At 45.6% G+C, this 18,086-nt stretch overlaps 1 protein-coding gene across 3 annotated transcripts in view; it reads right to left on the reverse strand.

The window, feature by feature from the left end:
• PDZD2 (PDZ domain containing 2) overlaps positions 1-18,086 on the reverse strand; it is a 483,697-nt gene that overhangs the window by 300,861 nt on the left and 164,750 nt on the right. For all 3 annotated transcript variants that reach the window (XM_055245678.2, XM_055245675.2, XM_063619887.1), the window contains exon 2: positions 16,761-17,596. In XM_055245678.2, coding sequence (XP_055101653.1) covers positions 16,761-17,236 — 476 coding nt within the window. In that variant the 5' untranslated portion in view covers positions 17,237-17,596. The remainder of the gene's footprint in view (positions 1-16,760; positions 17,597-18,086) is intronic.

Here is an 18,086-nt window from a genome sequence, read left to right on the forward strand (position 1 = left end):
AGCCTGGATGCTGCTTTTAACAGCTGCCATAGCTGAAGATACCTCACGAGGATACATAGATTCAAATGGAAGAAATATGTTAGTGGCATTGCTTACGATTTAATCAATCGTAATAGTTATTTTCCAACACTGTCCACCACCTGTGCTTTGGTTTTGGTTGAAATTGTGCATTGACTTTGTCAAGTTTTTCTTGCAAACTCTGAAGCTACTGTACTTTTAATAGTTTTTAACATAGCTCCTCTAAAATTCTTTGGAAGATTTAAAAATATAAAATTTTGCTCTCAAGATTTTAAAGATGCATCTGAAACTTTTTGTTGGCAAATGTTAACATTTTTGTAAAAAAAAAAGAAAAGTCCTATCACTGTGGAAACATTTCCTAATACCCGTCTTGAAAATGCCCTTTGCACAGCATGGCTTTCTTTCGAAAAGTAGTTATTTTCTTATTTATTGTTGCAGCACCATCTTTACCTTGGAGAGACATGTGTTTGTCCTTGCAAAAATAGCCTCCAGGAAGGAGGCCACTGGGAACTACTGTACTTGGCTTCAGAGATAAGGTCCTCAAATTTGAATCACTTGTCTTTTTTGTAGAAGAAAAATCCCAGTCATCTTTTTTTTTTTTTTTTTGAGATGGAGTCTCGCTCTGTCCCCCAGGCTGGAGTGCAATGGCGCAATCTCGGCTCACTGCAAGCTCCGCCTCCCTGGTTCATGCCATTCTCCTGCCTCAGCCTCCCGAGTAGCTGGGACTACAGGCACCTGCCACCATGCCCAGCTAATTTTTTGTATTTTTAGTAGAGACAGGGTTTCACCGTGTTAGCCAGGATGGTCTCAATCTCCTGACGTTGTGATCCACCTGCCTCAGCCTCCCACAATGTTGGGATTACAGGCATGAGCCACCGCGCCCAGCCCAATCCCAGTCATCTTTAAGTTCTATTACTCTAATAAATGCTTTGTTTAGAAATAAACATCAAACCTCTATGTAGTAAGATATATTCATCATCATTCCCTGAAATAGGCCAAGAGGATGAAATAGCTGAATCAATTTCATGCTCTTGGCCCAATTTTGTAACCTTACCTAAATTTTTTTAAAAAATTTATTTACACATTTAAGTTTTTACAAAATTTTCAGGGTTCATGTGATTATTTAATACATTCATATGTAAACCGAAAATAAAAGTCTAAGCCCTCCAACTGACTAAGTGGACCCTGCTTCTTGGCCAAGCGGATTGATTCCAAAGTAAACCTGAGAAACTGGTTCAGGTCATGAGGGGCAAAAAGGCGTAGGACATGCCTCATTATATTCTCTTCCCTTAGGAATTCAGGCACAACAGACCAGCATTACCATTAAGATAGAGACTTCAAGACAGACAAAACAGACTCTTTGTAGCAGTAAGACACCAGATGCTGACCTAACTCTAGTATAGCATCACATGACAGACAGCAGGCGCTGAAAGAAATTGAAGCATTTTATTCCAAAATATATCTCTTTGACATATTTTGAAACAGCCCTGCAAAGCTGTCTCTTGTGGGGAAAATCTACATTCTATAAAGGATCCTCTTCCTTTCCCAGGTCTTTTGCAGATCCAGGAGAGATTTAACTAAGAGTCTAGCACCTTTTACAGTCTGATAAGAGACATCTGCCACCTATTCATTTTTTTTTTTTTTTTTTTTTTTTTTGAGACGGAGTTTTGCTCTTGTTGCCTAGGCTGGAGTGCAGTGGCGCGATCTTAGCTCACTGAAACCTCGGCCTCCTGGGTTCAAGTGATTCTCTCACCTCAGCCTCCTGAGTAGCTGGGATTATAGGTGACTGCCACCACGTCCAGTTCATTTTTTTTGTATTTTCAGTAGAGACGGGGTTTCATCATGTTGGCAAGGCTGGTCTCAAACTCGTGATCTCAGGTGATCCACCCACTTTAGCGTCCCAAAGTGTAGGGATTATAGGCATGAGCCACTGCCCCGGCCTTGCCATCTATTCTCTCTGAAGCTGGAGGCTTCATCTGCATAGGAAGAACTTTGGCCCCCACAGCCCCCTATCTTAACCCATACACTCCTTTCTATTGATTCCAGGTCTTTTTTTCTTCTTTCTTCTTTTTTTTTTTTAGATGGAGTCTCGCTGTCACCCAGGCGGGAGTGCAGTGGCACAATTTTGGCTCACTGCAACCTCTGACTCCCAGGTTCAAGCGATTCTTGTGCCTCAGCCTCCCAAGTTGCTGGGATTACAGGCACCCACCACCTCGCTTGGCTGTTTTTTTCTTCAGTAGAGACGAGTTTTCACCATGTTGGCCTGGCTGGTCTCGAACTCCTGACCTCAGGTGATCCACCCGCCTTGGCCTCCCAAAGTGCTGGGATTACCCGCGTAAGCCACCACACCAGGGCTAATTCCATGTCTTTAGATAATAACTCTTTCAACCAATTGTCAATCAGAAAATCTTTGAATCTACCTTTGACCTGGAAGGCTGTCCCCATATTGATTGATGTCTGCTTGTAACTTCTGTCCCCTTAAAAGGTGTAAAATCAGGCTGTAACCTACCTACCTTGGGTACACGTTTTCAGGACCTTTTGAGATTATGTCTCAGGCCTTGGTCACTCATATTTGGCTCAGAATAAAACTCTAAATATTTTACAAAGTTTGACTCTTTTCATCAACATATAATTTGTAAAACTCAAATCAGTGTAATTGGGATATCCTGAATTCCTTTTTATTCTAGTTAAAGCTACTGTTACCTGATATAATTTTCCCATAAACCATTGTTTTAACTAACAACGGAATTGAATTTTGAAAAATACATCTTTTCTGGTACCTCTTTTAGTGACCTCACAAATAAATAGGTCTATTTCATTACTGAAACAGACACAAGCAAATATTCTTTTTTAAAAATCTTTTTTATTTAAAAAAGTTTTTACAGAAATACAGATGGGGTTTCACCACGTTGACTTGGCTGGTATCAAACTCTTGGGCTCAAGTGATCTGCCCACCTCGGCCTCCCAAAGTGCTCGGATTACAGGCGTGAGCCACCGTGCCTGGCCAGAATCAAGCAAACACTCTTAATTGGAACATGTGCAAAACAGCAGTACTTAAGTCCAACTGCACAGCAGATCTCCCTGACTACACTGTTTCTTCGAACCTTCAGCAATATTTCTGTGCATCTTCCACATCTGTGGATCTGTGCATCGGAATTTGCTGACAAAACCGTGCGTTTTATTTTGCAGCTATATTGTTTTCCATGCATTATTTTAGCTATTTTGACCACATCAGGAAGACTGTTTTTCTATTGGTATGTAGCTTTTTACCTTAAGCATTTATGTTTTCTAAAACCCTCAAAATAGGCTCTTAAATATTCAGTTTACTAAAATCCTGGACTAGATTAAGTAATGCGTAATTTTAAACACTGCTAAAACATTTTAAACTATTTGTATTCATGTTGTGAATATTTAGTTTTTTTTTTTTTTTTTTTGAGACAGAGTCTCGCTCTGTCGCCCAGGCTGGAGTGCAGTGGCGCGATCTCCCCTCACTGCAAGCTCCGCCTCCCGGGTTCACGCCATTCTCCAGCCTCAGCCTCTCCGAGTAGCTGGGACTACAGATGCCCACCACCACGCCCGGTGAATTTTTTGTATTTTTAGTAGAGACGGGGTTTCACCGTGTTAGCCAGGATGGTCTCGATCTCCTGACCTTGTGATCCACCCGCCTCGGCCTCCCAAAGTGCTGGGATTACAGGCATGAGCCACCGCACCCGGCCGTGAATATTTAGATTTTAAATATCTTGCTAATTATGATGGTCTCATATCGTCAAGTATTACCATAAGGCACAATCTATGCTTAGGATGAGGTTTTTCTTTAATGCTAGTGGTTGTAAGTTTGTATTTCACAGTCTCCTGATGAATTTTTTGTTTTTGTCTGACTTCTCAGTCTACATAGATTGTCACTGTTTTACTTCATAATTAGCACATGGTAGCAGGAAGAAAAGTGTTAACCCAGTCATTTCTTATTGTTTGCTTACACCTGCATTAATTGTATTATTTTTAGGCCGGGAGCAGTGGCTCACTCCTGTAATACCACCACTTCGGGACGCTGGGATAGGAGGATCCCTTGAGGCCAAGAATTTGAGAACAGCCTGGACAACATAGTGAGACCCTCATCTCTGTATATTAAAAATAAAAATAAGAAATTTCTTTAGTTTTTCTGCCCATTTGGTAAAGGTTAACTCAGTTAAAACAAAATAATTTAATCCATAAACCCACTTCATCAGGTGAGCCTACATAAACACCAGTCCCTTGACATAAGCCCAAAGTGTATTAAACAGGCCAGGCACCGTGGTTCACACCTTGTAGTCCCAGCTACTTGAGAGGCTGAGATAGGTGGATTGCTTGAGCCCAGGAGTTCAAGGCTGCAGTGAGCTTTGATTGTGTCACTGCACTCCAGCCTGGGGGACAGAAAAAAAAAACAGGGTTGTGAGTTAACCAGTGAGGGGGCCTTTGTGGACCTTCTCCCCTTCCCTCAGGATATGTCATGGACTACACAGAAAATGAGACTCTCCAACATTCAGATTGAACAAGGAAGCCAGTGTCAATCCATATCTAAATTACTGGTCAAACTCAATTTTTTTAAAGATAAAAAATTTATTGGGGTACTGGTAATTTTTCCTCTTACCCATGGATGTTCTCAGGCTTCTCACCTTAGCAACCACCATTCTAGAGCATGAACCATTTTCTGGTGACTTCTATGTATGTTCTTTCTGCCCATTCCACTGGTTCAGATGAGGACTTCACAGGAGTGGATATCTGGACTAAATAAAACCCTTGAGTCAGGGAAAAACCCAGACTTGCCATGGAATTTAACAGAGACCTGTACTTAACAGAACTTGAATTTTTATTTATTTATTTATTTTTTTGAGACAGAGTCTCACTCTCTTGCCCAGACTGGAGTGCAGTGGCACGATCTCAGCTCACTGCAACTTCCGTCTCTTCGGTTCAAGCAATTTCCCTGCCTCAGCCTCCCAAGTAGCTGGGACTACAGGCACACACCACCACACCCGGCTAAATTTTGTATTTTTAGTAGAGACAGGGTTTTACCGTGTTGGCCAGGTTGGTCTCCAACTCCTGTCTACCTGCCTTGGCCTCCAAAAGTGTTGAGATTACAGGCATGAGCCACCAAGCCTGGCTAGAACTTGAATTTTTAAGGCTGTCCACTCCCCTCGCCCCCATAATAGTTCAGGCCTCCTTTCAGGGATATTTGTGAAGATACATCTGTGATTCCCAAGGTCAAAAGTTTCTTAAGAATCCCAGCCCCATTTAAACTGATCAACCTTATAGTCCGGCCTAAGGGCTGGGGAGACATGTACTTCAGCTATGGAACTAGCCCAGCCTTCCTCCCCAAAAGGAAATGGCTAAATTTAAGTCAAAGAGACATTGCAAATGATAAAATCGTTTTTCCTTTGGTGAACAAAAAGCCCTGAGGGATGAGTCAGCTATTATGCCATCACTGCAGCCCTGGCATCCAAGTTTCTGTGACTCAAAGATAAGAGATCCATACAATTCAACATTGTTATTCCAAGTTATCAAAAAAGCCGCTAGTAAGGCCAGGTCTGTAACACCAGCACTTTGGGAGGCCGAGGTGGGTGGATCACTTGAGGTCAGGAGTTCGAGATCAGCCTGGCCAACACGGTGAAGCCCTGTCTTTACTAAAAATACAAAAAATTAGCCGGGCATGGTGTGCACCTGTAGTCCCAGCTACTTCGGAGCTGGAGGCAGAAGAATCGCTTGAACCCGGGAGGCGGAGGTTGCATCAACCAAGATCGTGCCATTGTGCTCTGTCCAGCCTAGGCGACAGCGAGACTCTGTCTCAAAAAAATAAAAAAAAGGCCACTAGTATCAGAGCTTCAGAACATTTTAAACAAACTCTCATCTTCAAAATCTTTGGAGAAAGATCACATCTCAAAGAAGAATCCCATGAAGAAATCTATGTAACTGTTTAAAAGCTTTGTTTCATTTTACATTGTACAAGAGTTATGTATTTGGGTCCTTAAATAGCAGATATTGTTGTCCTCTAGCAAGAGGTCCCCTTTGGATATTGGTGCCCTCCAACACCAAAAGATGCGAGCGCAAGTCTGTTCATTTCTGTACTTGGCAAGCCCAGGTGGAATGGGAGTGAAGTTCATTAGGAACAGCTCACCTATGCATTGCAGTTGGTTACCTGTCTCTGCTTCCACAGTAACTAAGAGAGGGCCAAAGGCCAAAACAGGGGCCAAAGCCTGAAATTCAAAAATCTCTGGAGGCAGCCGGGCGCGGTGGCTCACGCCTGTAATCCCAGCACTTTGGGAGGCCAAGGTGGGCGGATCACAAGGTCAGGAGATCGAGACGATCCTGGCTAACACAGTGAAACCCCGTCTCTACTAAAAAAAATACAAAAATTTAGGGAGGCGTGGTGGTGGGCGCCTGTAGGCCCGGCTACTCTGGAGGCTGAGTCAAGAGAATGCCGTGAACCCAGGAGGCGGAGCTTGCAGTGAGCGGAGATTGCGCCACTGCACTCCAGCCTGGGCGACAGAGCAAGACTCCATCTCAAAAAAAAAAAAAAAAAAAAAATCTCTGGAGAAGAAAAAAAAAAAAAAGGCCTGAGAGTCATTTGAGGGCATTTGGTGCTCAAAACGAGAGAATAAAAATGTTCATAACGTATTTAGTACCTGGACACAAAAGATAAAGTAGAAGTCAGGATTGCTGAAAATGGCCCAGGGGCTACTTATAGATAGAAGGGTATGAAGTTGGAGCAGTAACACTATAACCACACTAAGATGCTTTTGTCTTTCTTCTCTGTATGGTTTACAATTCCCATTACAATTCCCGAAAGTAGTGCTAAGAGTTTAAAAACGAGTGTCTTACGTGGGTATTTGGGTTTTCCATCTTCCATGGCTCAAGTTAATCACCCAGGGGCTGTGCTGCCCCCATTCAGAAAGGTTGTGACCAGGGTACCAGAGAAGGAGCAGGTCACTGGGATAAAATTAAAGAGCATCTCTGGATCTGGCTCTGAAACCTCAATCCTCTTTAAATGATGCAAAGTCGCTCCTTTTATGGAATCTCTTCCCTCATAAAAACAAGTAGACCCTGAAAAGCAGCTGTGCATGTGGCTTTCAACAATGATCTGTGGGCTGCGACGGAGGGTGTGGCCAAGTTTGCCAGTTTTCTGAAAGAACTCATCCCACTGGCCATTGTAGTGTTGGAAATTGTCTTGCTGCTCACGCTTTCCTTAAAAGGCTTCTGATTCCAGAATAGAGGTAGAGAAACGGGATGAATAACTCCCCTCTGTCATCCATCATGAAGAGCTTAGCACAGGCGGATTTTTCAGATCAGCTCCTCATTCATTAGTGCGATGCCTGAGGGCCGAGGCTGTGTGTGTGAAGGGACTCGAATGCGGCACCTCCCAGGGCCACAGGAAAAAACACTAGTCACAGAGAGGAGAGGATAGCTCAGATGTTGCCATTCAAGAGAGAGCTCTGAAGGCCGAAAACATCAGCCAAACAGCACGGCGGTGAAACTCACACACAGCCTGTGAATAATAAACTGGACTGGGGCTCCCAGCACTTTCTCTCACTGTGCTCGATTTCAACCACAAGATGGCAGGCGACGGCCCTCAGAGCCTCACAGCTTGTCAGATGGCACTCCCGAGAGGTGAGGAAAGCAAGCTCCCACCGTCCTCTCCCACGGCCATTGCCACACTCTTAGGAGGCAGCTATAAGCTACACTCTTGTTGAGATAGAAGGTTCTAGATGTAACTATCCATTTTCAGAACAGGTAAAAACATAGATTTTCTATGTTTTTATGTAAATAATAAACTGTTAAAAAACCATCCTAATTTCATTAGTTGTTTTTATTTTTATTTTTTTTTGAGATGGAGCCTTGCTCTGTTGCCCAGGCTGGAGTGCAGTGGTGTGATCTCGGCTCACTGCAACCTCCGCCTCCTGGTTCAAGCGATTCTCCTGCCTCAGCCTCCTGAGTAGCAGGGGACTACAGGTGTATGTGCCACCATGGCCAGCTAATTTTTTGTATTTTTAGTAGAGATGGGGTTTCACTATGTTGGCCAGGCTGGTCTCAAACTCCTGACCTCAAGTGATCCACCCACCTCAGCCTCCCAAAGTGCGGGCATTACAGGCGTGAGCCACTGTGCCCAGCCTCATTAGTTGTTATTTATGATGTTAAAGAAAACAATTCTAGAATTTGAGTCAGAGGGCATGAATTCTAGGCGTCGCTCTTCTCTAAGATGATACTTGACCCCAGGAAACCACTTCCTGAAGCCTCAGTTTCCACCTTGGTACAGTGAGAAAACAGGACTTGGATGAACCCTGGGATACCTTCCAGAAACCAAGTCCTGGAGTGAAACAGCACGTGGAGACAGCAGTCTGAAAGGAATGAAGCGGGTCACGAACAAACAGTCCGTAATGCTTCATTTACACTTCATCCTTGGGGAATGGGCTGTTCCACCCGGCAGGTTTTCCACATAATTGAATTTTAAATGCTGAAACTCGTTTTCCTTTTAACCGGTAAGGGACATCTTTCTAAAGTGTATCACATGCTTCTCTGGCTTTTTAAACAGCAAGCTGAGTATAATTTCACCTTTCTGCCTCTAAGTCATGATGATGATGACCTCTTACTACGTATCCAGTACTGCATAGAGCGTCAGGCACCTTTGGGCATATTCAGGTAGGCAGGACCCTTTTGCTAAATGGCCCCAGAGATTATAGTATCAAGCTACAATTGGCAATTTTTTCTCTCTACCATCTCCTACCTACATCACTACCTGCAGTCGTTTCTCCAAGTAACACCTTCTAGCAGCCTCTTGACACTGTTTAAAATCTGCTATAATCCAGACAGAACTCAAGGTTGCCATGGGTAACCAGAGCCTAAGCTTGCAGCAACCCTAAATTTAATTTTACGTGCAAGTTCAAGGCAGCGGGTACTGTGCTGAAGGTGACTTCTGACCAGGGCAGACATTCCACTGGTCCTCACAACATGTCATACTTCTGTACCAATTGGCCTGTCGCCCTGAGCCCCCCAGCCCCCTTCTGCCAGCCCAGCATCCTGGCCCCTCTTCTAGGACCACACAGACTTTTCACACTCCCGGAACTCAAAGGTGCCGTCAGGCCCTGCAGGCTCCAGGACCCGGTTCTTGCATGCACCAGCATCCCTTCCAAATGGTGGGTCCCCATGCCATGCCACTCGCTCAATATTGGAGTAGACCCCAGTGTCTGGACCAAAGATTATTCTTTGTCTTCCCTGTGGAGTGAACAGGCAGAGTTTGAGGCTCTTCTCTCTCCCTCAAACTCAAAGGGCTTTTCTCAGGTGCACGCTGTGCTCTGGGTCCAGGTTGCCTGAGGCTGACTGGGTGGGGTGTTAAAAAGTTACCTCTGGCTGAACATCTACCATGTGCCAGATGCTGTATTCGGTACATTAGGTAAATCATCTGTTATCCATTCAACAACCCTTTTAGGGAAATAGCAGCAACAGCCTGTGGCTGAGGTCACCTGCCCCCATCACACAGCCAATAAATGGGTTCAGAAGCCAGACCCACCTCTCTCCGAGGCCCGTGTTCTTTGCACTGTGCTCTGCTCACGTTTATTAATGTACAAAGATGGCCGGGTGCGGTGGCTTATGCCTGTAATCCCAGCACTTTGGGAGGCTGAGACGGGTGGATTACCTGAGGTCAGAGGTTCAAGACCAGTCTGGCCAAGATGGTGAAACCCCATCTCTACTAAAAATACAAAAAATTAGCCAGGCGTAGTGGCAGGCACTTGTAATTCCAGCTACTCGGGAGGCTGAGGCAGCAGAATCACTTAAACCCGGGAGGCGGAGGTTGCAGTGAGTTGAGATCGCGCCATTGCACTCCAGCCTGGGCAACAAGAGTGAAATTCCGTCTTGAAAAAAAAAAAAAATACAAAGACGCCCAAAGTTTACATTCTGCAAAAATGCGTTTTAAGTGAAAAGACTTTTACTTTTCAGAAAAGACATTTGTTTCTGTTTTGGTGTGTGGGTTTTGTTTTAATTAATTCCATATTTTGCGACCAATTTGGAACAATCTGTCCTTAGGGAACAGATCTGGTTTACTTATAGAAAGCTAGGGAGTGACTGGCGTTACAAAGTATTCCTTTGTAGGAATGAATCTAGAAAACCTTCCCAGTTCTCCCTGCACCAAACAAATAAGTAGAACATTCCAGAAAGTCCCCAGAGTGGATGTGATGGAGCTCACAAACAAAAACTTTCCTCCATGAGTTATCAGCTATGCCTTCAAGATGCGGCAGGTGACATCAAACACCGTGAATACCTCCCCTTCCCAGAAAGTTCTCTAGAAGTTCCCATCAGGACAAAGCTGCTAACACTCAAAAGAATGAAGGCTTCCCAGGATTACCAGGGATCAGGAGTGCCAGCCAGTGAAAAGGTAGGAATCAGGAACGGGGTCTGTAATTTGGAGGCAGTCACAGGTTTAGGCTCTAAACCAGGTCTGGGGTATAGAAGTTCTGTCAAACCCATGGCCTTGAATTTTTTGCTCTTTCTCAAAGGATGGACATTCCAAATCAACCCTAAACTAATTTTTGAAATAAGCAAATCATGACCTCATCTTCCACACATTGTAACTGCCCCTTTCACACTTAACACACACATGGTTCTCAGAGTGTCCTCATCAAAAAACATCCACAGTGCTCTGAAGGGTCCAGTGTCGGGGAGGAAATCATCCGAAAAATGGACTCCTATAAGGTGACAGGGATAAAATGTCACCTGTACTAGTAGTTTTCTAGGGCGACCACAAACCAGGATGCTTAAGCAACAGGGATTTACTGTGTCACAGTTCTACAGATGAGATGCTGCAGCTCAAGGTGTCAGCAGAGCCAAGCTCCCCTAGTTTGGAGAGGCTACGAAAGGGTTTGTACCAAGTCTGTCTCCCAGCTTCTGGTTGTTCCTTGGCTTTTAGCAGCATAACTCCAATCACACATGGTGTTACTCCTGTGTTGAGTCTGTGTCTGAATTTGCCCTTTTCATAAAGACAACAGTTATCCTGGAATAGGGGCCAACCTACTCTGGTAGGACCTCATCTTAACTAATTATTCCTGCAATGACCCTATTTCTAAATAAGTCATATTCTGGGGGCTGGGACTTCAACATATGAATTTTGGGGGGACATAATTCAATCCATAACACCATCTAAGGTAGTTTTGAATTCAAAATCAAACTCCAGACAGGGAACAGAAGAGACTGCAAGAGAGTACCTCATATGACAGCTGTACATGCTAGTGTGGACCATTTATCACGCTGGCAGGTAAGTTGGTGTGTTGACCCCGAAACCCACTGCTTACAAGTAAGAGTGAACAGGCAACCATCAACTGAGGAACCATTTGCTGGGAGGCACAGAGGTACACTGGGGTCTGTACAGAACTCTAATTTCTACTTACCACTTTTTAAGACAAAACTCACATAGGTAGGTGGGAAAATTTTAGCACTGAAGGAAACAGTCAGTCACAAAGAGTGATAAGGAACATCTTGAGAACATTCAAAACACTTTCAACTCCCTACTACCTAAATTGCAAAGTGCTTCTAGTCCTAAAGCTCTGGCTAGAGCTAAGTTCGCCAAAAGGAGTCTATATTACAATTGGGCTTCTTTTTATTTTATTTATTTTGAGACAGAGTCTTGCTCTGTTGCCCAGGCTGGAGTGCAATGGTGGCACAATCTAGGCTCACTGCAACATTCACCTCCTGGGTTCAAGTGATTCTCCTGCCTAAGCCTCCCCAGTAGCTGGGATTACAGGCATGCACCACCACACCTGGCTAATTTTTTGTATTTTTAGTAGAGGTAGGGTTTTGCCATGTTGGCCAGGCTGGTCTCAAACTCCTGACTTCAGGTGACCAACCTGCCTCGGCCTCCCAATGTGCTGGGATTATAGGCATGAGCCACCACGCCTGGCCGGGCTTCCTTGTATAAGAGGAGGCAGGGGGCTTGTTTTCCCTGTCAGTTTGGGCAAGTAGAAAAGAAATCTTATAGTTTGTTCTTCATAAGTCATTTTCTTCCCTGGTGTCTGTGATTATACTGAGAAGGTATTTTGTGAAGATGTAAACCATCCATGAAATAATGCACCAGGTCGCACAAGGACCAAAGTACAGATCTGGTGCAGAAGTTGAGGCAGTACAATGCAGTGGTTAGGAATACAGACAATGGAGCCAGAAGGACTTGGGTTCAATTCTGGTTTTGCCTCTTACTTAGGTGACCGTGGGCAAGTGATATTCAGCCAAGGTTTCTCATCAAAGGCTGTCCTTTATGGAACTGTGGTCGCTATTAAATGAGACCTCCTCTACGGTAGAAACTGCTCAATAAATGGTACTTCTTGCAATTATTCAAGAGAACTAGGGAGTGACAAATCAAGCTCGTCTGTCTTGTTAACTCCTTGATTGTTATGAGGCAATAGGAGCCCAGGACTTGAGGATTCCTTGCCTCAGTACTTGATTCAATTTCAAGCTCTCTTTCATGAAGACCAAGCAATAGGTCTTGGCCTTCCCTTTCTGCTACCACTACATCTCAGTGGCTTCAGGATACACCCTCCTTCACCTGGCTTTTCATCATCTAGCACACACACAGCTGCATCAACACAGAAAGGAACTTCAAAGTCATGACTGTTGACCACTAAACGAGATTTTACTTCCTTAGCTGTGGAAGGTTTCCAGAAGCCCAGCGTTTTCATTATATGTTCTTATTTTCTGTATCCTTTTTTTTTTTTTGGAGGCAGGGTCTTGCTATGTTGCCCAGGCTGGAGTACAGTGGTGCAAACATGGCTTACTGCAGCCTCAACCTCCTGGACTTAAGCAATCCTCCCACCTCAGCCTCTCGAGTAGCTGGGACTACAGGTGTGCACCACCATGCCCAGCTAATTAAATTTTTTTTTTTTTTTTTGTAGAGATGGGGCCTTGCCATGTTGCCCAGGCTGGTCTTGAACCCCTGGGCTTGAGCAATCTTTCTGTCTTGGCCTCCCAAAGTGCTGAAATTACAGGCGTGAGCTACCTTGCCCCTATTTTCTGTATTCTTGATGCTCTGACATTTGGAGTCTTGAACGTGGACAGGCTGCCCCTCCCAGGGGTAGCTGATTCCTAGAGATAGCAAAGGACTCCCTTGTGAGTAGAGCTTTAACATACAAACCAACCAACCCAGAGCCATACCTAATTATCTCCTTTATCAAATTCATACACCAAGCCAATATTCTCCCCTGCCTCAAATCACTCCAGGGCCAGACACCTGGACAACTAAGGACCACCCATATAGTCCGGAGCCTACTGAAATTATTCAAACTATCCAATCCTAAGCACACTCAGCCACCTACCCTGCCTCCTCTGTTCCTTCCCATGAAAACCTCAATAAAGCCTATGGAGCTGGGTGCAGTGGCTCCCAGCTGTAATCCTAACACTTTTGGAGGCTGAGGTGGGAGGATCACTTGAGGCCAGGAGTTTGAGACCAGCCTGGGCAACACAGTAATATACCATCTCTTAAAAAAAAAAAAAAAAAAAAGCCAGATGCAGTGGTGCACACCTGTAGACATAGTTACTAGAGAGGCTAAGGTGGGAGGATCCTTCGAGCCCAGGAGTTCAAGGCTGCAGTGAGCTATGATTGTGGCTCTGCACTCCAGCCTGGGTGATAAGAGTAAGATGCTGTTTGTAACAAAAAAATAAAAAATAAAATAAAATAAAGGCTCTGGGCCATGCTCTCCTCTCTCTTCTCTGCCTCCTCACTGACCCCTGCACTTCCCCGTGTAGCCCTGTGTGGTGTGGTGTGCCTCCTGTTTCTACAGATCTGAGACTTCGTGACAGCCATTTCCATGTGTGCATCTTTTAGCATACCTGATTAAAACAAATCTCAGGTATGTTATGGAACAGCCAGCTGTAACAATTACGAATTCCACTGGTCTATTCCCTGACATTTTCTCCTATTCCTATTTCCTAAGCTCCTCAGCTTCAGCTCTTTTGAGTCCAGATACCAACAGGCCACACCCATCCAAGCATCTCTTTTGGAGTGCCCAGAAGTGGAGTGGTGCAGTGGTGCACCGAATAGGACATTCGGCTGGGAGTCAGAGACGGAGCCTGAGCCTCGGCTCTGCCAGTTATCACTGTGGCATCCCAGGAACACCACTAAACCTCTATGGGCTTCTGGAACAATAACACTAGCCCAGATAGATAAAAAAGTGTTTCACAGATTCACCCCTAGTATTTTAGCATAGGCAGCTACAGAGAACCTCCCTCCTACCCCAATACCACCATCCCAACAAACTTACCCAGGGTCTCAAAGCTATTTGCTAGAAGACCTTGGAGAGAACCTGGAATCCCAAACCCAGTCCACTGCTCCCTCCATCACACCACATGTGATCCTTCTTCAGAGCTTCAGTAAAGATTCTAGTTCTATGTTCCACCTTCTGTCATGACCCTGGCCCATCACCCTTCTATTCTTCTTAATCTTCTTTCTTTGCAAAACTGGGCATCATCCTATCACTCCCCCAACAAGTAAATGAAAACATCAAGGAATCCTCCGTTGGTAGCCGGAAGTCATCTCATCCCAGGGGTAGATAGGTTTTTAGAGGCTAGGAAAGAAAACTTTGCCTCCTAAAGACTTCAGCAACCTCCCAAACACTCTCCATTATGGTAGTAATGATGATATTAATACGTATAGAATACTACTTACTAGACATAGTGCTAAGCCCTTTACATGTACTATTTCATCATTTAATTATTGGCATCAATAGTCTTATGATTCCCATTTCACAGATGGGGAATCTGAGGCTAAGAGGTACAATTCTCCCAAGATCAACCAGCTAGTAAAGGGAACCCAAGGAGGCAGCCCCAGTTATCTGCTCTGGAGCTGGAGCTCCTGACTACTTCGTCCTCCTGCTGGATGTCCCCTCCCTGATCTTCCTTCTACCTCTCTATCCAAATCAGCTTCTTTCCAACCAGATAGCTGCAAATGGTAGGGGCTCTTAGGGACCACTTTCAAAGGACTATCTCCAGCTCCATGGTAATCCCCACTTCTAACCCTGGACCCAGCCTCCAGGAATCTGAGTCACCTTTTCAACTCTTTGCAGCATCTTGAGCCTGGTGGTGGTCAGCCTTGCTCCTTTTCTGAGAACAATCTCTAATCCCAAATAAAATCATTTCATCCCTCCTTGAAAATGAGTGGCTTTTCCCAGTAACGGCCAGTCAGGCACCTAGCCATTGGCTAAAAACATCTGCAGTTGAAGGGGCAAACCAAAGGAAATACTGGTGAGAGTGTCTACCACATAAATCCTCACACCTGAGAGCCAGCTCTGTGCTACGTCCTTCCCGTGTACTGGATCATTTGAATTTGGACCATGTTGTATGTGCCCAGTGACTTCTTGTTGACCCTCCACATCCAATCTCCATTCTTCTCCACCCTGCACTTTGCACCAGGGCACTGACACATAATAGACAAATCAATGGACTCCCCTGCCCCTGGCTTCTGGCTGGTTTCCACTGATGGGAGGCTCTGACACTGGAGGGAGGATGAAGATTAAGGTCAAGGTATTTCTGCTCTGGTTCTCTCCTTGCAGAGTCTCCTTGGATGAGCTGTCTCCATCATCCAAAGGTCACTACGTTTCTCAAGGTGGCCTTCTCTCCATGATTCTCTCCTTCTGTGACATAGGAGCCTTACTCCCAGGAGCCCCTGAAAGCTTGACAAAATTCATGGATCTCACTCAGAATATCCTCAAATTCTCTTTCCCAGTCTCTTTCCTATATACCTATCATTAAAACCCTGATGTGTAGTGAAGGGTTAACTCACCAGGGGTGGGGTATTGAGACCATGTGCATTCCAAAGAAAGGACTGGCTCCTGGGAGATAAGATCTAACCCCTTAGAATATCCTGCTTGACAGGAGCCTCTTTGTATACCTGGGGGTATTTGGCCTTGCCAGAGAGTTTATGCTAAGAATGTGACTTGTGGTGGAAGGCTTGGGTCATGTGGCATTAGTTTGACCTCTGGAGGGACTGGACAAGAGTAGCTAAGGTCAACCACACAGGTACTCCATGCTTATATGACCCACCCCCAAGAAAAAACCTCGGACACCAAGATTCGAGTGTGTGTCCCTGGTTGGCATCAAACATCATTGCTGGGAGAACTAAGCACCGTCTGCACAACTCCACTTGGAGAGACAACTGGAAGCTTGTGCCTGGTCTCCCCGGACTCTACTCTCTGTGTCTTTTACATTTGCTGATGTTTATCTGTGTCCTTTCGGTGTAATGAACTGAAACTAGAAATATGACTGCTTTTCTGAGTTTGTGAGTCCTAGTTAATCACTAAACCTGAGAATGGTCTTGGGGCCCTTGGGGTCTTGTTCCCTGATTCACCTGGGAAACACCAAGACAGTCCAATAACTTAATGTGGTGGTGGGCGGCCATGTGGGTAGAAAACAGAAATATGCTCGAGAGTATTCAATGCATTCAGATAAGATCAAAGTGGATCTTCCAGGGTGGGGCTTCTGGACTGTGAGGCTGGGAGCCTCATGGTTGCTGGGACTAAGGTGATATGGGACAGGCAGATGAAAACACATCCAAGACCCAACCTTTGGTGCTCCAGTTGAACATGTAATGCTCGTTGAATGGATGAGGGGGTTTAAATGAGACATTTCTTATGCCATCAGCTTATTATTGGCAGGATTCATAAACCTCTGCAGCTGCAGATCTGGGAACCACCGGGTTCCCATGTCCAGCCCCTGTGCCAGCAGGCATTCCCCCTACTTACCTGGCCCCACTGACATCAACTCCAACCATCAGCTGCCCATTCAGTGAGAGGATCTCATCTCGCAGTCGGACCTTCCCACTCTTCCCTGCTGGGCTGTTCTTCCTCAGCTCTGTCACCCAGATGCAGCCCACATCCAGCACAGGACCCTGGTGGGTTTTCCTCTTCTTGCCCCCTCTGCGCTTTTCACCATAGTCCCCGAAAACAGGGATGTTCCCAAAACTGAGGCCCACAGTCTCTGTGTCCCCCAGCTCCTTGGTGAGGTACACAGTACAGATCTCCATCTCGGGGGGGCTGTGATCAGGTGGGACCGTACTCTCATCCACAGCAAAGTTCAGCTGGATGTACTCCTGCAGCTTCTGGATAGCCGCCTGGCAGAGCCGCTGCTCCGGCCCGTCCCCACCCTCCTGCAGGCTGTTCTGCAGCCACTGGTAGAGGAGGGGCAGGTGCAGCACAGCATTGTCCTGGGTGATTGGCATGGTGCTCACTCCCAGACACCAGCATCATAAGAGGTCTTGCTCCTGGGGGCCGGACCCCACAGGGTCCCACGTCCCCTGGGGTGCCTGGCCATCATCAGCTTTGCCTGTGTTCATGTTCAGGCTGGCAGATGAGCCTAGGGACACCTACTCAAGACTATGCTGTTTGCCTTGGCAGGAGGAAGCTAGGACCCAATTAGAACAACTGTGGAACAATGGCGCTGGAGTGCTCAATGAGGGAAGGAAGGAAGTGTCTAACAAGTCCCCGCCAGGTTCATTTCACAGCAGGACCCATGCATATGACACAGGAATGGAGGATCCCTCCAGCAGTGGCTGTGTGTCCTTCCCTGGGCTCATTCACACCTGGGAGAGGAAGAGGAAAAAACAAAAAGCTCCAGTTACGACAGTGAGCCTTCTCACCTAGAAAACATAGCCTCCTGTGTTACAGAAGGACCATGCGTACTTTTCAGGAACCAAGCACAAACCCAGAACCTAACGCCTCCCCATTCCCCCGTGTGGCTACCTCCATGCTGTATGGACACTCCCTTCTCTCAGACAGATGCCTCTGGAACACTGGCCTTCTCCAGGAAGTTTCCTGGATCAGCAGAGAAAACAGATGACTCGTGCCAAGACAACCCCCACCAACATACCATCAAACTCACACCCAACCAGGAGGCTGTGTGACAAGACTCCGTGGAAGGCTGTGGAAGGATCTGCATATATTTAAAATCTTACACTCCTAGAAAATGAAAATCTATGTTGATTTGCCATGGTCAGCCCTGCTGTACACACAGAAAGGCTCTCCATTCCAGAAATCTGTTCTGACAACACTACCCACAGAAGAAAGAGCCGA

Source organism: Symphalangus syndactylus, chromosome 16 (genome assembly GCF_028878055.3).
Source record: "Symphalangus syndactylus isolate Jambi chromosome 16, NHGRI_mSymSyn1-v2.1_pri, whole genome shotgun sequence".
Lineage (NCBI taxonomy): Eukaryota > Metazoa > Chordata > Mammalia > Primates > Hylobatidae > Symphalangus > Symphalangus syndactylus.